At 37.9% G+C, this 26,583-nt stretch overlaps 2 protein-coding genes across 3 annotated transcripts; both read left to right on the forward strand.

Moving 5' to 3' along the window:
* Nucleotides 4,540–11,544, forward strand: LOC109841254 (mitochondrial import inner membrane translocase subunit TIM22-4-like). Of its 2 annotated transcripts, XM_020410165.1 has the most exons (5): nt 4,541–4,831; nt 5,828–6,018; nt 6,112–6,184; nt 8,915–8,971; nt 11,223–11,544. In XM_020410165.1, exons 1-4 carry the CDS (start codon nt 4,681–4,683, stop codon nt 8,944–8,946), a joined length of 447 nt encoding a protein of 148 aa, XP_020265754.1. In that variant the 5' UTR covers nt 4,541–4,680; the 3' UTR covers nt 8,947–8,971; nt 11,223–11,544. The 2 variants fall into 2 exon arrangements, with proteins under 2 accessions (XP_020265753.1, XP_020265754.1); XM_020410164.1 differs by lacking the exon at nt 8,915–8,971 and having other exon boundaries at nt 4,540–4,831; nt 11,223–11,541.
* LOC109842591 (receptor-like protein 12) lies at nt 15,067–17,832 on the forward strand. The gene is made up of 3 exons (XM_020411448.1): nt 15,067–15,649; nt 16,904–17,004; nt 17,104–17,832. Exons 1-3 carry the CDS (start codon nt 15,067–15,069, stop codon nt 17,830–17,832), a joined length of 1,413 nt encoding a protein of 470 aa, XP_020267037.1.

The following is a 26,583-nucleotide window of genomic DNA, read 5'->3' on the forward strand; positions in this document are numbered from 1 at the left end:
CTTCACAGCCCTCAGATCTAGTTTTCCCACATTTGGTCTGTTGTCCTGCACGAAGCACACACACCCAAAGTTTTTGAGAGGAAGAATATCTCCATTCTTACCTTTCAACATTTCAATCGGAGACTTCCAGTCTAACACTCGTGATGGCATCCGGTTGATCAAATAGGCAGCTGTCAGAACTGCTTGTCCCCACAAGTACTTTGGGACTTTCATCGAAATCATCATACTCCGAGTCACCTCAAGGAGATGCCTGTTCTTTCTCTCTGCTACTCCATTCTGCTCTGGTATGTATGTACATGTGGTTTGATGCTGTATCCCCTGAGATGACAAGTATTCCCCAAACGCCCGGTTGGTGTACTCTGTCCCATTGTCAGACCTTAATACTTTCACAACTGCATCATATTGAGTCTGAACACCTTTATGAAAGTCCTTGAAGCAAGCAAACACATCACTTTTGTTTTTCATCAAATAAAGCCACGTCACACGAGAAAAACAATCAATAAAAGAGACAAAGTATCTAAATCCATTCACAGCAGTTGTGGGACAAGGCCCCCATACATCAGAGTGAATCAAATCAAAAACACTAGAACTCCTACTACCAGAACTAACATAAGAGCTCCTGGTGTGTTTTCCCAACTCACACGCATCACACACGAGTTTTTCCTTATTCGCCTTTTCAAACAAAGACGGATACAACCTACTCAAAACCGGAAAAGAAGGATGACCCAAGCGCCTATGATGGAGCAGCAACAAGTCCTCCACACTCCTCCCAACTCCTCCAGCTCCCTCCACAATAGATGAGAGGGCCAAGTCCATACCCTCTCTATTTAGGTACCACAAGCCACTATGCCATGTGCCAGTCCCAAGTTGCCTGCCTGTCCCCTTCTCTTGGAAGATCACCTTAGGAATATCAAACAAAACGACACATTTTAGTTGTGATATAATGGCACTTATGGATAAGAGATTTATAGGAAAAGGAGCATGCAAGACATTAGACAAAGTCAAAGTGCTGGTACATTTTACTGTGCCCTTACCAACCACAGGCTGGGCCGTACCGTCAGCTGTCTGAATGCTCTCTGGTACTGCTAGGTGAGTATATGAAGAAAACTCCCTAGCAGCACCAGTCACATGACGAGATGCACCAGAATCGACTATCCAATCTGGTGATCTAGTGGTGGATATAGAGGCAAGAGCAAGTGTATCACAAGTACCTGTGGCTGAGCGAGCAAAGGAAGCAAAGTTACCCCTGGATGAAGACGAGGTGGATGCATCATCTACCCCACTCTTCCCCTCACCTGCTGCTTTCTGCTTCCTCTTCAATGCCTCCAAAAACTCATGATCCTCTTCGGTAAAGACCACAGGCTCCTCACTCTCTCCCTCTGCTACCATCAGATGTGCTTGGTAGCCTCCTCTTCCACCTCTCCTACCAGCTCTGCCTCGACCACGACCCCCAGCATGCCCCCTTCCACCTGTATCTCGCTCCTTTGGTAGCTTAGGGCAAGCTTGCTTCAGGTGACCTACCTCACCACAGTTGTAGCACTGTCGGGTCTCGCCCCTGTACCCTGTGGTACCTGAGTTGGAGACTGCAAGTGCTGACTTCAAATCCGGCTCTCCTCCTGTATCATGTCTGAGACCGCTTCCTCAAGTGAGGGAATCCTCGTCTGAGCCAGTAGCATAGCAACCCTCTGCTCAAACACCGGGGCCAGGCCCTGGAGGAACACCATAACACTGTCCTCCATTTCAATCTCAGAACACACAGGGTCAGTGCAGCATCGTCGTCGGACCCTGAAGTGGCCCTGATCCAGCCATAAGCGATCCAGCTCTATGGCATACTCTTGCACAGTCCTCTCCCCCTGTACCAAAGCCGAGATCTCCCTCTTGATCTGGTACACCCGCAGGTTATTCCCAACACCATCGTAGGTCCTCTTCAGCTTCTCCCAGACATCCTGCACCTTCGCTATGCCATCCACTGTGGACGCAATAGGCGAAGTCAGTGAGTTCAGGAGCCAGATATATACGTGCATGTGAGTCAACTTCCACTCAGCTCTCTCAGGTGCATTCTGACCCGGCTCCTCCTTCTCTCCAGTCAGGTACCCCTCCAGACCCTTCCCTTCCAGAGTGTATCTCACTCGACGCGACCAGCTTAGATAAGTGGCTGGACCCTCGAGTTTCATATCGATCGGTGGCAACTCAACCTTCTGTTTCGGCTTGCTCTCACTCGCTGACATCTTGAATGCTCGCATCAGAACCATTACATCATCAGGATTCAGCTTTGACATCACCTCGGCTAGTGGATTAGTGCTGCCACTCCCCTCCTCCTTCTCCGTCGTCATCGATCCGACTCCGATCACGAACCTTGGTCGGACAGATGATTGTAAAATGAACCAAATTACCTGAACTTTAGGCTCTCAGTGTCCAGTCATTTATCTAAACAAGCTCAGACTTCTTTTAACTTTCCACTCCAGTTCAATTCTATTCACGGAGATGACACAGGAGCCTCAGAAATGCTATCTACGGAGTCAGATCTCTTCTCAAAGGTGCGAGACAAGTCCAAACTTGAGCGGCACCTGACTTGTGAGGAGAGATCCGTTCACCATAGTGATTCTCCACCACCTCATGCTCCTCTCAAGAAACTTCAGCCTTTAAGGATTGAATTTTTTTTTTTATCAATACTTAAAACAAAACAGAACCTGATCAAGAGGACTCACTGACGAGGACTCGCTGACGAGGACTCGGCGACTCGGACTCGGCGAGGACTCGGAGACGGCGGCGACAGAGGGAACTGATGGTGGCGGGAACTGATGGCGGCGAACTGATGGCGGCGGGCGGCGGAGAGGCGGACTCGATCTCGAGCGTGGAGGGCGGAGGCGCCCCGGACTAGGGCATCCTCAGGTCGCCGGCGCTGTCCCGGCGGAGGTGGTGGCCAGATGGGTGAAGGCGGCTCTAGGGTTAGGGTTAGTGTTAGAAAGCTCTGATACCAAATAGAATTTTGGGAGAGAAATAAAATCAGCATTTTTTCTTTCATTGACCCCTTGGGCTATATAAGGTGTTACATATTACATCAAAGCCCATATCTTTCTACAAATTGCATATCTCAACAGGATGCGTAACAAGTGCAAAGTAACTTTTTTTTTTGCACAATCATTCGAGTAAAGATTGGTCGGTCATGGCTTTTGTATATATAACAGAACGCATATAGTTTTTTTTATAAAAATATCTTCCCTTGTAGTTTTCATTTACTTCTGTTTGGAAATTGGTCATGTGTGAATGTATACGAAGAGGAAAATACAGTCAGATACAAGTAAAAAAAAGATCTTAAAAGGACATTATGTGGTGGAAGAGAATGGTGTGGCCAAGATATTAAAGAATATCATTTGTGTTAAAATATTTATTCAAAAGGACATTCTTTTTAAGAAAAGAAAATAACAATGTCATTGATAGCTTATTGATTGCTTGTCTACTTGTCTAGAGGTGGAGGTGAGAAAAGTTTTTAGAGATCAGGCTATAAGAACTTATCATTAGCAATTTTGGGTGGAAGATAGACCAAACGATCATCAAATATTTCGATCATTATTTATTCATCTAACTATTCATTGATGAATAATGATCGAAATATTTGAATTTTTAGCATTCAAACATTAAGCGAATCTCATATGAGCATTTACATATTATTATCCGATGTAAACTTAGTTCTTATTACAACACGATTTTTGACGCTTCTTAAATATCATTAGTTTAGGTTGTATACTAATTTTGAGATAGTTGAAATTTCTTAATTGACTTTTTACCCAAAATCTAAATTTCAGATTTTTATGATAAATACCAAGGAATAATTTTCAATTATGCTCAAATGATACTTCAAATTCTAAAAAAAAAGAAAAAGAAAACCACATTAACCCAACAAAAAAATCATTTTAATTAAATATTGTAGATATATTAATTAATCAAATAAAAATGGAGACCAAAATTTTTTTTATAAAAATTTATAAAATTAGCATCAATTATATATCCTCACTTAAGTACCTGATCCTACTTTGCACTTATATATCCTCACTTGCTTTGGGCAACAGTTATATACCTTAAAATTTATAAAATCGCATTTTAGGACCATATGATATGAAAGCTATGAAAAAAATCCCGACTTTTCCCATGCGAGAAGACTGTCATAAGTTAATTTGAGAACTTTTGACTCTAAATTTTTTTTGGGGGGTTGAATCTAATGTCAAAACCACCCTGACTATATTTTAAACCTACCCAATGATTATCGCGGGTTTAACAATGAAGTAACAAAACTTTAAGTCCCACCAAAAAGTCCTCAGATCAACTTGCGAGTGTCACATGAGAAAATTAAGAAAAAATTATCTCATTTGCATAACAGAAAATATTAAAGAGCAGATTTCAGAAACTGTGGAGGTAGATAAGTGCAAGGTAGGGGAAACTATGAGGTATTTAAGTGCTAATTAGGCTCGAATCAAATACTAGTTCGTAAAATTGGGATCTAGGCAAAAGCCGCACCCGACCCATTTGCGAAACCTAAAGCCTCCACAAAACCCCAAGTCCACCCCCCTCTTTGCTTGAAGAAGGGGTGAAAAATTAATAAGTTATTGCAAATAAGTCCATCTATCAATCTCTCCTCTTCAATTTACACCTGCATCTTCATAATTCGGAGCTTAGTCGTCAATGGCGGACTCAGTTTCGGATCCCAAAGAGGCCCCAAATGAAGCGGAGAAGACGGCGGTGGAGCCCATAAGGATGCCGACGATGGAAGAGATCCGAGGCCAAGACATTTGGAACAATTGCGCTGTTAGAAGCGTCGTTAGTGGAGTCATGGGTATTTTTTATTTTCTCCAATTTTCAGACATTAGTTCAAAAAAAAAAAAGATAAAGAAAAATACCTCTTAATTTAGAAGTTATTTATTGAGAAAAACATCTAAATTTTGTTGTTCAGTTGAGCCTTCATTTAAGAAGTATGCTATTTGAGTTTAGTGTTTGTTTAGAGAATAGTTTTTTATAAAAAAATAATAATAATAAGTAAAGGCTGCGTTTTGATTATTGGGCATTATCTGGGTTTAGTTTATTAGAAGATTTAGATTCAGATTACTTAGTGCTTTATGACCTTTGTTTCATGATATCTGGATATGTTTGAGATATTGACCACAAAAATACGAAATTGTGCTTGATTTGAGAAAGTGTGAGAATTTATGCAAAAAATTAGTTGAGGAACTTTGCTAGTATTTGAATGGTTATCCCGGGAAGTTTTGGATAAATGAAATGTTTGTTTGAGATGGAGTATGAGGGTGGACTTTACAATCTCATTCCTCATCAAATCTAGGATGTTTTAGTTCTGCAGGGAATTGGAACTTTATTGAGAGAATTGCTTAAGTTCCTTAGTATCCCATATTTATTTATTTATTTTAGTCGTTTCTGATCTCTCTTTATCCATTTCTATCACATTGTAGAAAATTTAGTTCTCTCTTGTGCAGGCTATCAACAGATGTTTTCTTTAGGTTTAGTTCTTTCTATGGTATTCTTATTGTTTTCTCCTTCGCTATGGAGAGTTTACCATCTTATTTCTAAGCAAGCTGTTTCAAATGATTGTCTGAGTGATTGTCAACCAGTCAACTTTCAGTAATCTTTTCTATTTTGTGTAGTACATCCTGAAATATCAAAAAACTAGTTTTTCACTGCCAAGTTTATTTCACTCTTAGATATTTTAGTGTCTTGAGGAATTTTCTTTTTACTGAAGAAGGTAGTTTCTCTTCGGATTTCTACCACAAAGTGTTCTTTGGCTTCCTGTACTAAATTACACGTTGTGTGGGTTTTCTAGGAGGTGGACTTGGTTTGTTTATGGGTCTATTTCTTGGGGCTCTGGATAATCCTTTGATGCAAGAGGAAATGAGTGCAAAGCAGCAATTTATATACACTGCAAAGCAGATGGGAAGAAGAAGCTGGGGTTCTGCCAAGGCTTTTGCAATTATGGGCCTCACATTCTCAGCTGCTGAATGCATTGTCGAGAAGGTAAGCAAGACTTTTAAGGGAAAAAAAGAACTCTACTGAAGTGCTTTTCTGTCTAGATTCCGTCTTCATTTTTTATGGGTGTGTTTGCTTCAGGCACGTGCAAAACATGATATGACAAATACATTTGTTGCTGGTTGTGTCACAGGAGGAGCTATGTCCGCTAGAGGTAACTGTCTTTATAAAAGAATTTATGATTGATTGGGTAACAAGAATATATAAGCAACTTTAAGGATATCATATTACATTATATGTATATGGAGTGTTGTAAAGTTGTGAATGAGTATTATCCACCTGCGTCACATAACAATCAAGCCTTGTTTGATTTGCTCCCAATGCATAGGAAAACTTACTTATGTCCAAATATCGTAGTCCATGTTATGCAATGAAATTGAATGAGCCAACCTATGCTCTTTGATCACATGTTTGGAAAGCTTTATGAGAAAAACGATGCATTATGAAGACCTTTTCTCCATCAACAAATAGTTAACATGTTTGGAAAGCTTTATGAGAAAAACGATGCATTATGAAGACCTTTTCTCCATCAACAAATAGTTAAAATATGAACAGTTTCTGATAATAGACCACAAAATTATCCGGATCCATGAGGTAGCAGTGCTAGTGTAGTATGGTATGCAGATCCAATAGAACTTAACATAATATTTTTTTGAATGTTAATAAAGGTTTTATGGTTGCGCTTATTCTTTGGATATTATTTATATAATTATTATATTATCCTTGGAAATTGTATGGCTAGATCATGCACTGTGATGGTCACTCGTTTAGAGATGTGATTTAGAGATTTCTTAAACATGTGCTTAGCCTATAACTAGTAAATGATAACTATGTTATAACCTTGTTATTATGCATAACATCTATATGTGAGATGTGGTGAGAGCCCAGGCGTATGTCATAAGCTCATGTTGTGATGCGTGTAGCACTAGACCGCATTTGAATTCTCTAAGAATTGTCACCTAAGAGATGGAGAATACAAGTTGTTACATGGTCCTTTAGACTTGATGATATAGTCATTTTCAATTTGTTTATTTAGCATGATTTGATCTGATGGTTAAACTTGTTTTACAAGTGCTACAAAATCTAAAATATTAGGTTACTAAATTTCATTTAGGAAAATGATGGATATTTATAGAGGATCCAATATACTCATTATGATGAGTATAATTTATTATACATATCCCATAAAGCCGTGAATCCCCGTCGATAGGTGGTTTTGAAAATATTTTCAGAATCTATTTATTTATTATATATTGATAATTTTGAAATGATTTTTTCTTCACGGGAATTGTTATTTTAGATATGAGCAAATAGGTGAATTATCCTGCTCAATTACATTGTCTAAAAGAATAAATTGACACTAGAGGTGACTAGATGTAAGATAATATTTTTTAAATATTTATTCTCATATTATGGAGTAACTTTTATAAACGGTTGGTTGGTAGGGACTTGACTTTTAAATTAAAATTGTTAGGAAATTAGATATGAAAAAGCGGAGCATTTATATCTTGATAACTAATCATATTAGATAAAGGAGAAGTTTATTAGTCGTTATTCCGAAATCTTCATTGAAATACCAAGATCTTTTCTTGAAAGCTTTCTCAAGAGAAAAAGCCTCCAATCGAATCCACCTGTCACCATGAGGATGCACATACGAAAAAGATATGATTCTTTTATTTTTAAATTTTCTCAAACCAACATTTATGGGGTCAAGTACTGTTCAAATTTTTCTACTCATTTTCCCGTGTTTTGCTCTTTCCATTTGCCATTCTATTATAGGCAAGGGCAATCCCTCGTGTTCTCATTCTTTTCTATGTGAGACTATTCCCAAATGAGAAAAAGTGTCAAGCTAAAAGACCATTGTCAAAACGAAGGACATTTGTCATGACAAATTTAAGGAATATTACATTAAAACCCTCTTGTTCTTATTTTTCATATTTCTACAAATGGAAATATTTGTATTGCATTTAATCCTCTCAAATGACATTTGTGAGACCGATTAGATTCTCGTATTGAAAGCCAATTATTTTTAATTAACAATTTTTATTTAATAGTCAAGTCACTATCCAACCAACTGTTCATAAAAGCTCTTCCATAATATTAGAATAAATATTTAAAGAATATTATCTTACATTCACTTCCCACGAGTATCAATTTATTTTCTTTTAGACAATTTAATTGAGCAGGAGAATTGACCTATTTACTCATGCCTAAAATAACAATTCTCATGAACAAAATTCATTTCAAAATTATAAATATATAATAAATAAATAAAATCTGAAAATATCTTTAAAACCACCTGTCAATAGGGTTTTACAACTGCATGAGATATGCATGATAAATTATACTCATCATAATGAGTATACTGGATCCTCTATAGATATCCATTGTTTTCCTAAATGAAATTTAGCAATCCACTATTTCCGGTTTTATATAGCACTTGTAAAATAATTGGCTTTCAATATGAGAATTCAATCAGTTTCACCAATGTCATTTGAGAGGATTAACTGCCTTACAAATATTTCTATTTATAAAAATATGAAAAATAAGAACTCAAGATGGTTTTAATGTAAAATTCGTCATGCTTGTTATGACAAATATTCTTTGTTTTGATACTTCTCTCTTAGCTTGACGCTTGTTCTCATTTGGGAATACTCCCACATAGAAAAGAATGAGAACTTAAGTGGTTGCCTTTGCCTATAAATAGAAGGGCAAATGGATAGAGCAAAACACAATAAAATAAGTAGAAAACTTTGAGTACTATTTGAACCCATAAACGTTCTTTCTATGAAACTTTAAGTTTTAAAAAATTAAAGGATCCTATCTCTTTTGTATTGCATCCTCACCGTGACGGGTGGATCCGATTGAAGTCTTTTTTTTTTAGGAAGCTTTCAAGACAAGATCTTGGGATTTTGATGGATATTTTGGAATATCGATTGAGGTAATTCTAAACTTTTCCTTTATCAAATTTGATTAGTTATCATGATATAAATGTTTCGCCTTTGTTATGTCATGTTTTCCTAGCAAGAAGTTCTCAAAACACTTGATTTACATGTGTAGCTGTTCTAAAGGCTTTTACCACAGTCTAAATGATCCAGATAAGTACTTTTTTTTAAGACATGTTATATTTGTCAAAACCTCTTCTCATATCACCACAGGCTTTAGATATTATCCCATATTAACTATAAGTATCATGTTTTTGTTCTGATACTAAGTGACATTAGAGTTTCTTGAACATTGGAGTAAGCCTTACAATTCACAAACCATAAGATTACAAACATCAGGACTTCCAACCTCCTTAACTCTTTTATACTTTGAAAATTCATGTGTTATAGAGAAAAATTGGGGCAATCTACAATGTTGGTGACACCTTGTTTTTTAGGGTTAATTGCGGTCATGGGCGAAGTTACTAAGGGGCCAAAACGGCAGTGGACCCTACTTGACAAATGAAATATTGCATGAATAGGGGTGCTTGATAGTTAATAAAATTATAGAGAGTAAAATGTAATAATATCTATCTTTAAACTTTCTCATAGCTTTCGCTTTCTCGATCCTGAATATAGAACATGATCTTCTGGTCGGTGGACCAAAGCATGGGTTCAAATGCTTACAAATTTCCATCACTATAAAGTGAATTGTTCAATGCGTCTATAGATTTTTACCTCAAGAGTTGAGCAACCATTTTGATAATCGTAGTATGGACTTTCTTTTTTCAGTGACATGTGTTGAACCACGTAATTCTTCTCTTTGTTTGATAAAGAAAAACTGATTTGATTGGTCAATTTTTATCCTACATTTTTTTTCTAGAAATAGATTAACTATATCTATCATGTCGCTACTCATCATGATTTTATAACCTTCACTGTTCAAGTTGAAGAAATTGGCACTAATCTTGCTTGTTTCAACAACAATCGTTGAAAGAGCATTTTCAGCAATCGAAATTGTTAATAATGACTTGGAAACCGAATGAGAGACGTTTATATGAATGATTGTTGGCAACTTATATGAAATATTTTGTAGCATTGATGAACAAGATGTAATGAAATGGTTTCAAGAACTGAAAGCAAGAATAATATTATTGCAATACTATATTTTAACTTGAATTTTGATTTTGACAGTCTTTTTATGTAATGATGTTTAAATACTAATCAGATGCGCAAAATATTTGTGTTATTGGGTTTGATTATTAATTTTTGGACCCGTCTTGGCGAAATTCCTGCCTCTGTGACTGACTGAATGCAGATGGACCCCTTGTAGTTCTATAGTCGCAGATAGACTCCCTTAGTGATCTTTTGACTCTTTTAACCTCAGGAGGTCGATTGTCAAAAAATAAAAGAGAAAAGAAATCTCTTTCTAAGGTAAAAGAGTAACAAAATTTTCACTCAAGGGGTCTAATCAGCATGAATAGAATTGCAGAGGTTCCATCCACAATCGGGTGATAGTGCAGTGGTCTATTCGCAATTAACACTATTTTTTATTTACAATTCAACACTGGATTTTGGAAAATGAACTGCATTTATTCTCAACTTCATGCCTTACCTATACTTGTAAACAGTGATGTCAGAAACTTGAATATATCCTTGCATGCAGCACATCTTTTTGCGTAATTATCTTAGATTTGTTCATTGTAGGATAAGGAGGGATAAGTATACTTAACCATTTAATCCTTTGTTATGAACTTCTGTTGGATGAAAACAAAATCATAATGTGAAGGTTAATCACAAATGCGCGATCACGTAGGCCTCATTTTCTCGATATGGCATCATTTCCCAATTTAGTAGTTTTCATGTGGGAATACTATGATGAATTATCTCTTGCTTCAGTTTAACTGAAAAGATACTGAATTGCTCTATAAATTGAGGGCAAGAGAGCATATGTCTTCTGAGTTCGCGTGATGCAAGTGCTAATAAAAAGGATTAGAGGATATAAGCGGTTATACTGTCATAGTACGTAAAAGGGCTGTTTCTGCAGTTAACCTTAAACTTTTTTGCGCCAGGTCATCTAGGTCATAAGTGAACTTTGAATTTTCTTCATTGATGATGTTTAATTTGTATAAATACATTTACTGTTAAACACGGAAATATCTGATTTACGATAAATTGAAATGTACCCTTTTTCTGAATAAATTAGTGCATTTGTTATATGTGGATTTTACATGTCACCAATCCATTATATGGTTATTTCCTTTGTAGGTGGCCCGAAGGCTGCATGTGTCGGATGCGCTGGCTTTGCTACATTCTCAGTTCTAATTGAGAAGTTCTTAGATAGACATACCTAATAGATCAATGACTCTCAAATTGATTCATGTACAACAGAGGTAAAGTATCAGTTTGAACCCTCTTTGCGCAAAGCAGCCTATGAACGTTATAAGTTGCTGTGTAATTTTAGTTTGTGTAACCGAGATTAATAATAGTGCAGGTTTTTTTTTTGTTTAAATTAGCTTAAATACCTAGTTTTCTTATTAATGACGCCTTGTGTTACTGTATTCTAATATCTAATAATTTTACCCTTTTTACCGCATCCAATAGTTTTACTTTTTATTTGCTGTGTGTGTCCTTGAGATGTTGTGAAAGGTATTCTCTGGTGAATTACGGATGAAGGTGTACAAGTATAGATATTTTTTATTGAGAAAAGTATAAGTATAGATATTGTGATGTGAATATCTAAATGTCATGTGCAATCCTCATTTTATCTGCTTGCAGAACTAACATCGCTGCATTTGCATTTGTTAAACTATATTGTGAAAAACAAGCATATGATTTATCAATAAGAATATTTAAATTGATCGCATAGTTAATTTAATCGTAGCCATTCAATTATATTATGGGATGGTCATCAGGAGGAAAAACAATTCATGGGGCCTAAGGAAGTTCTTCTCCATCTTGTCACTTGCAAACTTATTCCACCTCAGTGTAGATGCAGCTTTGCAAATATTTAATTTTAAATTCATATTCTTCAGGTAAATCCGGCTCCAGAAAAAACCAGAAAGCCTTGATTGGATGCATAACGAATGCAAAATATTTGTAGTACAATCATTTGAGTAAAGATTGGCTGATCATGGTATTTGTGTGTATATGACACAAATGTATATAGTTTTTTGTTTAAGTATCTTCCCTTGTAGTTTTCATTTTATTATAACATGCATAATGAATGAACATGATTTGTATGTACAACCATTGAAATTAAAGCCTTCCAAGTCTTCGTCGTTGTCGTCGTCCATGGAAGTCTTCTCCACGCTGTCTCTTGCAAACGTTTCCAACACGTCAGTGTGTCCATTAAATTATATGGAAAAACAAGCATTTTACTAGGTATCCTTCAACCAACCATATCATTAACTTAATTTTAGCCACTCAATAGTTTTCATTTTATTATAACATGCATAATGAATGAACATGATTTGTATGTACAACCATTGAAATTAAAGTCTTCCAAGTCTTCGTCGTTGTCGCCGTCCATGGAAGTCTTCTCCACGCTGTCTCTTGCAAACGTTTACAACACGTCAGTGTGTCCATTAAATTATATTGGAAAAACAAGCATTTTACTAGGTATCCTTCAACCAACCTTCAAAACTCCAAAAACGAATAGTATTGCCTATGTACAACCATTCATTTTCAATGAAGAAGTCTATCAACTCATTGCATGTGAAAATCTTTTCCACCGTATCTCTTGCAGAGTTATTGCATCGTGTTAGGGGTTATTGCATCGAGTCAGGGGATGCAATTTGGTAGCAGGTTCTATTCTGAATTCTCATGTTTATATCTCATCTTGAAGGATATGAATGAGTTTTTCCGTACTAAATATATTTGTATTTGTCTCTGTATACATGACATGGATATCCAAATGTCATATACAATCGTTATTTATGGAAATTATTAGTCACATTATTAACTGGTAGCTCCTAGTTAGGTGCTAAATAATCTCAGAGATTATTTATGGAAATTATTAGTCACATTATTAACTGGTAGCTCCTAGTTAGGTGCTAAATAATCTCAGAGATAACTACATAGGTGTAGCAATATTGGTATTAACTGGTAGCTCCTAGTTAGGTGCTAAATAATCTCAGAGATAACTACATAGGTGTAGCAATATTGTGTATAGTTCTACAAATACAAATCACGCACCTAACGTTATTTAAGGGTTAGTTACAGAAAACCCTCATCATCTTTAGGGAGTTGCAATAAGCCCCCATTAAATTTTTTTGTGACATCAAACCCCTATGAACTTTGGAGAGTTGCACATAACATCCATGAACTGTTTTATTTCACTAAATTTTATTTAAAAAATTCTTACTTAAACTTTAATTTAATCTTCAAATTAGCACCATCGATGCTAAGATAACGCCATGGACTTTTTACTAAATTAAAGGGTAGTTTTGTGACTAATAAGAAAGGATTTTCATCATATGCATACTAAGTAATTTTTTTTTTGCACAATCATTCGAGTAAAGATTGGTAGGTCATGGCTAATTTTGTATATATCACAGAACGTATATAGTTTTTTTTTATAAAAATATCTTCCCTTGTAGTCTTCATTTTATTATAACACGCATAATGAATGGATAGGATTAATTTGTACATACAACCAATGAAATTAAAGCCTTCAATTCCAAGTCTTCGTCTTCGTCGTCCGTGGAAGTCTTCTCCACGCTGTCACTTGCAAACGTTTCCAACACGCCCGATAATTCATGCCCGATAATTCAACTAGCATTTCCAAGTCGTCGTCCGTGGAAGACTTGCAAACGTTTCCAAGTCTTCGTCGTCGTCGTCCGTGGAAGTCTTCTCCACGCTGTCTCTTGCAAACGTTTCCAACACGTTAGCGTGTCCACTAAATTATATCGGAGAAACAAACATTTTACTATGTATCCTTCAACTAACCATATCATTAACTTAATCTTAGCCACTCAATTTATATAATATAGTTGGACTATTGACTTGGAGGAGCCCCCAATAATAAAAAAAATATCTGAATGAGGCATACACACCACATGAGCTAACATCACCTTACTTTTCAAAACTCCAAAAACGAATATTGGCCCTTCCTTCTCTATCTGCCCATTTTCCACACTACGTTGACTCTACTCCTGAGCCCAGTCATTCCCCGCCGCTCTTTCGCACAGCATCGAGGGCTTTTTCCTGAGCATGTCCATTTGATATGGCCTCCCTGTGATCCCCCTTTGTTTTATTGCTGGAGTAGCTTGTAAATGTCACGCCCCGGGTCCGCGGGCCCGTTTGCGCGTGCGAGCCGTGGGACCCACCGAGTGTAACGTGCTATTTGGCTCAAACCACTGCCAAAATCGACTAGTCGATGTTACACTTGAGTCTTTAGCTTCACTGTATAAACCTTTAAATATCCTATTCCCTCACCTATGTGGGACTATAACTTTGGGTCGGTGGGATGTCACGATAAAAGCCATTCTCTTGCCTTCGTTTGATCCTCACTCTGTAAACTTTAACCCCGACTGAGAAAGGACTAACCAAGAGGTCGAAAACTACATCAGGCTAGCATTTCTTTTCCCCAGTAGGCAATCAATTTTCCTGGGCTGAAAATAGCGTAAATTAGAGCTCGGTTAGTTTAGAAAACTGAAACTATAAACTGATTTCGACTCCCCAGATGCTTGGCTAGGCAACATTAATCAAAGGATGTTTTTCCAGATCTTGCGTATGTAAACATGTTACCAGTAAAAATGCTGATGATGAATTTGCATTAAATGGCCTTAGCAAACAAAACCCCAAGGTTTAAAGTACGCCCAAAAAATAAAGCTCTCACCTTGGGGGTCGCCGTCTGCACGATGGAAGCCCTCCGCTTGAATGACGGATTTGCCCTCCGATCCTGGAATCAGTATTAATTAATTATTAGTTAGCATGGGCATTGTAATACCTGATCGACCTGTCCATTGTATACTACTTCTAATAGTGTCGCTGCTGATCCCGTCCGCATGCGCTGCTGCTCGTCATAGCAATACTACCGTCGACGTACTGCCTCCCATCTGAGAGGTCTTCCGGCCTCCTCGACATAATACACGGTGTCTCCTTCGGCATGGGCATTGAAATACCTGATTATCCCAAAGCTCGCGGCCCCCCGGTTTCATGGAAACCTGGCTCCAACTGCTGCGACTGGGAGGGAGTCACTTGCGACCCCAAATCTGGCCACGTCAGCGGCCTCGGCCTCAGTCAACGTGGTATCAATGGCAAACTCAGTGCTAGCCTCTTCAATCTCATCTCCCTCCGAACTCTCGACCTCTCCTACAACTTCTTTCAAGGGTACTTTCCTCAAGTGGGGTTTGAGAACCTTACACAACTCACCCGTCTCAATCTCTCACTTGCCGGATTCAGTGGTCAGATCCCCGTCGGCATCTCTCGCTTAACCGACCTCATCTCCCTCGACCTCAGCTTATTAAGCAACGTCTACTCAACCCACTACCTCAGCGAGCACGACTACAGCGGCGATTACGTACAACTCCGCCATCTAAGTTTCCGGACTCTAGTTGGAAACCTTAGCAATCTGAGGGAGCTCGATCTCGACGGCATCGACATGTCCTCGAACCTAGACTGGGGAAGTGCTTTGTCCACCTCGATGCCTCACCTTCAAGTGCTCAGTTTGAGGGGGTGTAATCTCCCAGGTAAGCCTACTTCTTTATCCAATGAGTTTTATATACTTAACCATTATTTCCTTATTTATTATCTAGTATATTTGGAGTCGCAGGATTGTTACCGACAGACATCTTGACATCACACACCAACCTGACTCTTCTCGACCTATCCTAGAATCCGATGCTTTCTGGGAATATTCCGGATTTTCCAAGCAACAATGCTATGCAAAGTTTGGCCTTCTCCGGGACGAATTTATCCGGGAATATACCAGACTTTGTTTCGAATCTCAAGCACCTGACTGGTCTGTTTATCTCTGAATGCGGTCTGACCGGGATGATGCCATCTTCCATCGGGAAATCTTAGCCTGCTCGAATATTTAGATCTCTCGAGCAACAATTTCACGGGTCCGATCCCCACTTTTATCGGAAATCTGACTCATCTCATATATTTAGATCTGGGTAATAATCAACTTCAAGGAGAGATTCTAACATCCTTGTTTAAGCTCTCAGCCCTCCACTACCTCGACCTATCATCAAACGACTTTAATGGAACGGTGGAGCTCGGCATGATAAGAAACCTCCCGAACTTAACAGACCTCTACCTCTCTCGGAATAATCGATTATATGTACAAGAAGTTAGTGGCATTAATTATTCTGACACATTTCCCAGCCTTAATTATTTATACTTGGCTTCATGCAACCTCATCAAAGTGCCTGCCTTTCTAAGACATCAACATGAACTCTAAGAATTGGACCTTTATGATAACAAGATTGGCGGCGGAATACCAGAATGGATTTGGGGATTAGACGAGGGATATTATTTGAATCTCCCCATGAATAAATTCACTCATTTCGAAGGCCCACATATTCTCTCTTGGAAACATGGTGATATCGGTGGTGCTCTTGATCTCCATTCAAACTCGCTTCGGGGACCAATTTTTCTTCCCTCGACGTCGTTCCAATTCATAGATTACTCAAACAATATCATCTCATCTGTTATCCCGACTAACATTTCCTCCTATCTTTTAAACTACACTCATCTTCTGCTCAGGACCAATAATCTTACTGGAGAAATCCCAGCACCCATCTGTGAAGCACAAAATCTCGAAGTCATCGACTTGTCTGGAAATAGTTTGAGTGGTTCAATCCCTTCGTGTCTATTCGATATCAAATCTCTTACTGACTTGAATCTAAAAGGGAACCAACTTCAAGGGGAAATTCCTAAACATTTTAGTTAAGAATGCATGCTGGAGTCATTGATCCTCAGTGACAATCGTTTGAAAGGTTCAATTTCTCAAACTTTGCTCAATTGTGGGTCGTTAAAGGTTTTAGACCTTGGGAACAATCAGATTGTTAGAGGTTTTCCATCTTGGTTGGGACAAATGGTTAACATCTCTGTCCTAGTTCTTCGAGAAAATGCACTTCGTGGGCAAGTCAAAGTCACAGAAAGTCCTGAGGCAAATAACACATTTTTAAAATTGTAGATATTTGATCTATCTTCCAATCACTTAAGTGAAAATTTGCCTTCAAATTGTTTCAACAATCTAAAGTCCATGATGAGTTTCTCCACTAAGAATCTAAGTGATGACATAATTGATAAAGATGGTTATAACTATGAAGTTTCAGTCACAACTAACGGGTATGAATATACCTTTCTGAGAATATTAGCGATATCATATACGTTTGTGGATTTCTCAAACAACAACTTTGATGGTAATATTCCTAAGGTGATCGGTAATCTCGGAGGCCTTTTCATGTTGAATTTATCACAAAATTCTCTCACAGGAGAGATTCCTTCGGTAATTGGAAACATGAGACAACTTGAAAGATTGGATCTTTCTGCAAACCATTTGTCTGGACAGATTCCTCAAGAATTGACTTCTCTCACATTCTTAACTTCTTTAAACCTTTCTAGCAACAATCTAACAGGAAGAATTCCTCAAAGTAATCAGTTCTATACATTTTCGAATGCTTCTTACCTAGATAACGATGGACTGTGTGGAAATACTTTATCAAAGCAATGCAACAACAGAAGCCCAAATCAGACAAGTGCAGTGCAACCTACAGCCTCTGACCATTCATCACCATCAACCTATATCATTGTACTTGCGCTATTAATCGGCTTGGGATTTGGAGTGGGATTTGCAGTGACCTTTATGCTTCGCATTGTGCAAATGAAATTTTGGAAAAGGCAAAATACTACCAGCATCTAGCTATTCGTGAGCCCTTTTTTGATCTCTCAGGTTTTCATGTTTTTTAAATATAAATGCCCCTTTTTTATCTTTCAGCTTTTCATGTTTTTTAAATATAGTTGCTGAAGCTTAGATTGGATACGAAGAAATAAATAAAATGGCTTGTAGCTCACTACAATGTGTCTATTGTGTTCTAATCTGAGAATCATTGTTCATAATGCAGTACGCATAAAATAAGTGTGTTGGCCACTTTCAAACCCCAATCATTTAGCACTATTTAAATCGTTGATGTTTGGAATGAGTATACTTTCCTTCAAAAGAATGTAGACATCGTTGTGATTTCTGTGCTCTAAAATGTTACTTCGACAATTTTTTATACATGCTAGATGTTGGCATTATTGGATTTGGATCCTCTCGTCAATAATATTTGCCATTTGATTTTGATGAAAGCTCGAAGTGATAGATCTACATCATAAAACTTGAGATCTAAAACCATATAGCCATGATTAATTCAAAGAGATTAACAAAATCTAAAGAGAGCGGAAGCTTATACCTGAATCCATAGATTGATCTTGATTTTGGGTTTTGGATCTTCTAACCTTAGGGTTTTCTCTTTTAGCCGAATTTCTCTAGCTAGATGGGGGTGTAGAGAATTAGAGATTGTAACCCTAGGTTAGGGACCATAACCCCTTATTTATAGATGTTGTACTTTTGTAATTTAGCCCCTCAATAAATTACAATTACAACCTGGTATCTGCACATATAACCCCATGACTTATTTAAATACCAAATTAACCCAACTTAATTGATCACTTTAGTGGGTTATCCTGAAAGATAGCAATACACATTGATTAATCATATGTGCCCACAAATAGATTTATTAGATTAAATCCAACAATCTCCCACTTGGGCACCATATGATTCCTTAAATTGTGTATAACCTTATGAGCTCAAAAAATGCTATCACTGAATTGGTATTTCCGAACAATCTCGTCCATTGACTATATCAATATAGGATCAAAGCGGCCTTTGTCACATTTATCGTGACTCGACCCATCAATGGTCACATATACCAATACAATCAAATGACATAGATCAATCATGGATGTGCAGCATGAAAATTACATGCAATGTGATCAGTACATGTTTATTTTCAACTGGTCCTCCTTAGTGAGGTCAAAACCAAACATAATGTAACAGAGTGTCTTAACTGAAAACTTTATTCTGATCAGACAATACAAACAAACATAAAGCACCACAAATACAAACTCCCACTAAAACATAATATCCTCAAATAATACCACACCCATATGAGCAGTATGCTCCTGAAAGACCTTAGGTGGTAATCCCTTAGTAAGAGGATCAGCTATCATGGAGTTTGTCCCAATGTGCTCTATGGATATCTGTCCACTCTGTACCCTTTCTTTCACAACCAGGAACTTAATGTCAATATGTTTTGACTTAGTTGAGCTCATGTTGTTATTGGAATACATTACTGCAGATTTATTGTCACAATATATCCTTAGTGGTCTTTCAATATTTTCCAAAATGCGTAGTCCCGTGACAAAATTTCGCAGCCATATTCCCTGATTAGATGCCTCATAGCAAGCTACAAATTCTGCTGCCATAGTGGAGGAAGCTACTAGTGTTTGTTTGACACTTTTCCATGATGTAGCTCCTCCTGCTAACATATAAATGTAGCCTGATGTAGACTTCCTGCTATCTTGGCATCCAGCAAAATCAGAGTCCGAATACCCAATGACCTCTAATTTCTCTGATTTTCTGTATGTGAGCATGTAATCTTTTGTTTTCTGAAGATACCTCATAACCCTTTTGACTGCTATCCAATGATCCATACCAGGGTTGCTTAAGTATCTGCCTAACATCCCAACAATGTACGCAATATCCGGACGCGTACATACCTGAGCATACATTAGACTTCCTACAGCCGAAGCATAAGGAATCTTCTGCATTTCCTGAATTTCAAGATTACCTTTAGGGCACTGATTGAGACTAAACTTGTCTCCTTTAGCAACAGGGGTGTCACCTGGTCTGCAATCTTGCATGCCAAACCTTTTAAGTACCTTATCGATATAGCTCTTTTGTGATAATCCAAGAATACCCCGAGAGCGATCTCGATGTATCTGGATCCCTAATATAAAAGAGGCGTCCCCAAGATCTTTCATCTCAAAATTCTTTGATAGAAATCTCTTGGTTTCGTGCAACATGCCTATATCATTAGTGGCAAGCAAGATGTCATCCACATACAGAACCAGAAAAATATACTTACTCCCACTGAACTTGTGATATACACAGTCATCAACAATGTTCATCTCAAAACCGAACGAGATAACTATTTGTTGAAACTTATGATACCATTGACGAGGAGCTTGCTTGAGTCCATAGATGGATTTCCTTAATTTGCAGACCATATTCTTTGGGTCTCCCGACACAAAGTTTTCTGGTTGCACCATATAGATCATCTCATCAATGTCTCCATTGAGAAATGCAGTCTTAACATCCATCTGATGTAACTCAAGATCATAATGAGCAACAAGTGCCATGATTATTCTGAAAGAGTCTTTCGATGAAACCGGAGAGAAAGTCTCTGTATAATCAATGCCTTCCTTTTGAGTATAGCCTTTAGCCACAAGACGTGCCTTATACCTCTCCACATTACCATTTGCATCCCGCTTGGTTTTAAAAATCCATTTACAACCAATTGGTTTTGCACCTTCTGGTAATGGGACAAGTTCCCAAACCTTATTGTCTTGCATAGACTTGTACTCTTCATTCATGGCATCAATCCACTGTTGAGAGTTAGAACTTTTCATGGCCTGAGAGAAGTTGATTGGATCATCTTCTAACATTCCACTACTTTCCTCATGTTCTTGGAGAAATACAATATAATCATCCGGAATAGCATTTCTCCTTTCTCTCGTGGATCTCCTTAATGGCACTGGTTCTTGAGGTTGTTGAGTTTGTTCTTCTGGAACAGGGAGTTGTTCAACATTATCATCTTGAGGTTCCGGATTTACTTCTTGAGCAACAACAGGTATAGGAACCTGAATATTGTCAAAAGTAACTGTATGGATTGGATCTGAAGCCAATTCCTCCTCAAAACTAATGTCTCTAACCTTATTTCTCCCCCCAAACTCAACATCCTCAAAGAATGTTGCTGTTCCCGTCTCAAAAATATTCCTTATAGTGGGATCATAAAACTTATAGCCCCTAGAGCGATCAGGGTACCCAATAAAGTAGCTGCTAACTGTTTTGGAGTCCAATTTCTTTTCATTTGGCCTATAAGGCCTTGCCTCAGCTGGACATCCCCAAATATGTAAATGCTTTAAACTGGGCTTTCGACCAGTCCAAAGCTCATAAGGTGTTTTAGCAACTGCTTTACTTGGTACTCTATTCAGAATGTAAGCTGCTGTCTTAAGTGCTTCTCCCCAGAGTGACTCTGGTAAAGAAGAATGAGCAATCATACTTCTTACCATATCCTTAAGAGTCCTGTTTCGTCTTTCAGCTACACCATTCATGCTAGGTGAACCCGGCATAGTGTACTGTGGGACGATACCGCATTCCTCTAGGTATCTAGCAAATGGTCCTGGACGTTGTTCACCTGAACCATCATATCTACCGTAGTACTCACCACCACGATCAGATCTGACGGTTTTAATTCTTCTGTTGAGTTGATTCTCAACTTCAGCTTTATAGGCTTTGAACATGTCCAGAGACTCAGATTTTTCATGAATAAGATATAGGTGCCCATAACGTGAGTAATCGTCTATGAATGATATAAAATATTGTTGACCATTCCAGGATTCCGTAGGGAATGGCCCACAAATATCCGTATGTATCAATTCTAAGACATCCGAAGATCTGTTGGCACCTAATCTCTTCACTTTGGTCTGTTTTCCCTTGATACATTCAACACATACGTCGAAGTCCGAAAAATCAAGGGAATCCAAAATGCCATCAGACACAAGACGCTCAACTCTACCTTTTGAGATATGACCTAAGCGCTTATGCCATAATGTCGCCGAATTTTCCTTATTTAATTTACGCTTAGTACCACGTGATTCCACATGCAAGGATTCATTGTAAGAAGCAATTGTATCAAGCAAATATAGGTTGTCATAAATACTCAAGTAACCGGTTCCCACAACATTTGAATTAAAAGATAAACTGAATTGACTGTTTCCAAATGAACAAGAATAACCTGATTTGTCCAATACAGAAACAGAAACCAAATTCCGTCTAAAAGACGGTACTACAAAAGTATCTTTTAAATCCAAATAATAACCAGTTCCTAACAACAACCTAAAGTGCCCAATTGCTTCCACATCTACCGATTGTCCGTCGCCCACAAAGATGTGTCTTTCAACATCACTTGGCTTTCGGTAGCTCAGGCAACCCTGCATAGAAACACTTATGTGAGTAGTAGCACCAGAGTCTAACCACCAAGTGTTTCTAGGTACTGAAGCTAAATTAACCTCAGAACAGACCAAAGCAAGGAACGTACCCTTATTATCACGCCAGGCGTGATATTTTGTACAGTCCTTCTTTACATGTCCAGGCTTCTTACAGAAGAAACAACCCTGATTATCCTTATGTTGTTTCTTCTCAACTGGACCCTTAGCAGCTTCCTTATCATTCTTCCTTTTCTTGCCCTTATCCTTAGAGGCATAGGCCAAATGAGCACTTTCTGTCTTATCTTGCTTCAACCTGTCTTCTTCTTGCACACAGTATGAAATGAGCTCATTTAGAGTCCATTTCTCCTTTTGACAGTTATAACTGACCTTAAATTGGTTAAACTGTGCAGGAAGAGACAACAAAACCAGATGCACTAATAACTCGTCACAAAGATCGAGTTTAAGTGCCTTAAGCTTTGAAGCAATATGAGACATTTCCATAATGTACTCCCTGATATTTCCTTTGCCCTTATACTTCATTGAAATCAAGCGAGCTAAAAGCGTGCTTGTTTCTACCTTATCGTTTTTCGCAAAACGCTTCTCAATTTCGGCAAGGAAATCTTTAGCCTTAGTAATCCCTTCGGATTCTATGCCCCTGAAGGCTTCCGGAACGCCGCGCTTAATGATCATAAGACTCATGCGATTTGAACGCTCCCACTTCTCATGCTCCTTCTTTGCATCAGGAGTGCTATCCGCATTGAGAGGTTGGGGTTGTTCAGTTCTTAATGCATAGTCAAGATCCATGCAGCCAAGAACAATTAATATGTTCTCTTTCCAAACCTTGAAGTTTGTCCCATTTAGCATGGGAATTGAGTTGATGTTAGCAGAAATTGTTGCAGCAGATGCATTAGCTGAAATAAAACAAAAATGCTCACATCAATAACCATAATCAATAAAATTCAAATAATGACAATCCCCATCCAAGATACCGGCACAACATTAATATCAAGTCTTTGGACAGTAATATTAACTTGTAAGTGATACCTTGTTGCAATGATCAAACATTGACAATAACTCATGTCAAATAATGAAACTATCTTTGGATCGATTCATTATTCACATGTAAACCTTATAATTGTCACACGCTTATCATCGCAGATGTGTATACAGTCTAAATAAATATTAACCTTCCTTTGGGCCGATTAAATATTTACACGAAAGCATACACACAAACATCTCACATTCCTCATGAACAATCTACACAAGAGAGGTTACTTTGGCAACTTCTTGTTTCAATTAATCAATTGGAGTGAGAGACAACCTTAATACCTTAGTGTCATAATATTTGAATTAAATAATTGATTAAAAACCAAATTAGATTTAAATTAAAAAGTTTTAATTTAAATCAACTGAATTTCCAAAAACTTAATTGGGGTCTCACAGCTTAATTAGGGCCCATAACTTAATTGAATAAATTAAGTATACCAAAGTGGACCCATGAAAAGCCGAGGCTTAACCATAATGAACACGAAGTTCCCTTAACTTCGAACGCGAGGTTCGACTGTATTGAGTACGAGACTCACTTAAGCACGAACGCGAGGTTCGTCTGAAAATGAACGAACGCGAGGTTCGTTTGATAAAAGAACGCGAGGTTCAACTTGGGAACGAACGCGAGGTTCGTTTAAAAAATGAACGCGAGGTTCGACTGAAGTACGAACGCGAGGTTCGTCTGAAGTACGAACGCGAGGTTCGTCTGAAGTTCGAACGCGAGGCTCGACTGAAGCACGAACGCGAGGTTCGTCTGAAGTACGAACGCGAGGTTCGTCTGAAGTACGAACGCGAGGTTCGTCTGAAGTACGAACGCGAGGTTCGTCTGAAGTACGAACGCGAGGTTCGTCTGAAGTACGAACGCGAGGTTCGTCTGAAGTACGAACGCGAGGTTCGTCTGAAGTACGAACGCGAGGTTCGTCTGAAGAACGAACGCGAGGTTCGTTAAAAAAATTGAGCTTGACGCTCACCTGAGTTGAACGCGAGGTTCACCTTAGAACGAACGCGAGGTTCGTTAAAATTGAGCTTGACGCTCACCTGAGTTGAACGCGAGGTTCACCTTAGAACGAACGCGAGGTTCGTTGAGCGCGAAGCTCGGTTAAAATTGAACGAACGCGAGGTTCGTTTGAGGTAACCACCTCCTTAATTTTCGCCATGAACCCTTAGGGTTTCAAATTGAAACCGCCGCCGACAAACCCAAAAAACCTTTGATTTTTATTTTCAAAACAGATCCAGAATTGGAAAAAATTGAAGGAAAAATCAAAGAAAAATCCAAAAAATTCCCAAAAGTTACTGTTCACCCGAAAAAAATACTTTACTGTTCATCCGAAAAAAAAATTCGTTACTGTTCATCCGAGAACATTACTGTTCATCCGAACCCAAAAATTGAATCTTTAACCAGAGATTTAAGATCAAAAACCCAATAAAACTTAAATCCCTAAGAATTAATCAAGGTGGCTCTGATACCACTTGTTAGATCTACATCATAAAACTTGAGATCTAAAACCATATAGCCATGATTAATTCAAAGAGATTAACAAAATCTAAAGAGAGCGGAAGCTTATACCTGAATCCATAGATTGATCTTGATTTTGGGTTTTGGATCTTCTAACCTTAGGGTTTTCTCTTTTAGCCGAATTTCTCTAGCTAGATGGGGGTGTAGAGAATTAGAGATTGTAACCCTAGGTTAGGGACCATAACCCCTTATTTATAGATGTTGTACTTTTGTAATTTAGCCCCTCAATAAATTACAATTACAACCTGGTATCTGCACATATAACCCCATGACTTATTTAAATACCAAATTAACCCAACTTAATTGATCACTTTAGTGGGTTATCCTGAAAGATAGCAATACACATTGATTAATCATATGTGCCCACAAATAGATTTATTAGATTAAATCCAACACGAAGTTGATAATGTTAATAACCAAAAGCAAGTAATTTGCTAAATAAACATCCTTTGAATTTGAGAGCATAATTTTCATAAGCTAAACATTACTTTTGAATTCGAGACCACAATTTTCATAAGCAACACTAGATGCACTCTCAATGTCTGCTTTACATTTTATGCTGTCTCATAAAGAAAGACCAACATCATCAAATCACCATTCATCTTATTCACAGTAATAAATCCAACAATTATAAAGAATCCTCATCCAGAATCAATCAATACTTCAAATCCCTCGAATATCGTTAAAAAAAAGGCTTTCAGACATCACTATGTATTACATAACAAACATAATCGACAATAGAATGGTACGTCATTATTATTATAACAGCACTTTGCAGTCACTCTAAATTATACCACAAATCAAGCATATTAATAAAACAATTATTATTACACTAATATGATAGTATTTTTCAGGACCAACAACTTATTGTAAACGTAAAGCAATGCTACAGCCTTCCAGGCATTTTATTTATAAATACTTCAATGATACCAAATACAACATCCAATAATAAGGACTACATATCAATACACAAGCGCACATTTATTTTGGGTTACTACCCCTTATTCTTTACTAAAAACCACAGTTTATTACGCAAAATATTAATACAGGAACCAACAATGTTTCTACTGAGCCAAAACTTGTGCAGGACGCTGATCAACTACTTCTTGGCAAGCACCATCAGGTCCACAAGGCTGAACAACGAACTTTACTCCTATACCGCCAATAGGAACTTCGAGATCTGATACATAGAAACGTTCAACTCTAGCAACCCTAAGAAATTTCTTCTTGCCATCTTGATCGTCAAGTTTCTGAACGTAGATGTTATACTTTGTAAATACTGACTTGGCATTCTCTTCTTTTAGCTCCCAAATAAGGGTGAGGGTCGCCTTTTTAGTACCATCTGGATCATAGATCTGTGGAGAAATCAGAAAAACCAGATTTTCTGGCATAAGTCGACTCATGCACAAGGGTAAGTCGACTTATGGTAAGTCGACTTGACAGTGTGCACAAGTCGACTTACGATCTGCGCTGGAATTGTGAATTTTTTCTCTGCCAAGTCGACTTATCAGGTTTGATAAGTCGACTTACGAAGTGTGCTCCAGTTGCTGTTTTTCTCTCTGCCAAGTCGACTTATGCTGTCTGTTAAGTCGACTTACGACGGGTATTTTGCATAATCAGGTTTCCTGTTTGCAGTCTGATTGGGTTTTTGTTTTGATATAAATAGGGAAACGATTTGTTAGGGTTTTGAATCAGAGATTGAGGAATCTTTTGAGCATTGTGAGAGGGAGATATTGTGAGCAAGGTGAGATCTTTGGTTGAGGGTTAGTTTGAGAGTTTTGTGTGATTGTAACC

Source organism: Asparagus officinalis, chromosome 5, assembly GCF_001876935.1.
Source record: "Asparagus officinalis chromosome 5, Aspof.V1, whole genome shotgun sequence".
NCBI lineage: Eukaryota > Viridiplantae > Streptophyta > Magnoliopsida > Asparagales > Asparagaceae > Asparagus > Asparagus officinalis.

Excerpts from the sequence above, each read along its gene's own strand:
- LOC109841254 (XM_020410164.1), top strand. The coding sequence starts at position 4,681 with ATGGCGGACTCAGTTTCGGATCCCAAAGAGGCCCCAAATGAAGCGGAG. Across the intron at positions 4,832-5,827 it reads CGTCGTTAGTGGAGTCATGG|GAGGTGGACTTGGTTTGTTT; the intron begins GTATTTTTTATT and ends TGGGTTTTCTAG. Across the intron at positions 6,019-6,111 it reads CTGAATGCATTGTCGAGAAG|GCACGTGCAAAACATGATAT; the intron begins GTAAGCAAGACT and ends TGTTTGCTTCAG.
- LOC109842591 (XM_020411448.1), top strand. The coding sequence starts at position 15,067 with ATGGGCATTGAAATACCTGATTATCCCAAAGCTCGCGGCCCCCCGGTT. Across the intron at positions 15,650-16,903 it reads GAGGGGGTGTAATCTCCCAG|GTTCAATTTCTCAAACTTTG; the intron begins GTAAGCCTACTT and ends ATCGTTTGAAAG. Across the intron at positions 17,005-17,103 it reads CATCTTGGTTGGGACAAATG|ATATTTGATCTATCTTCCAA; the intron begins GTTAACATCTCT and ends TTAAAATTGTAG.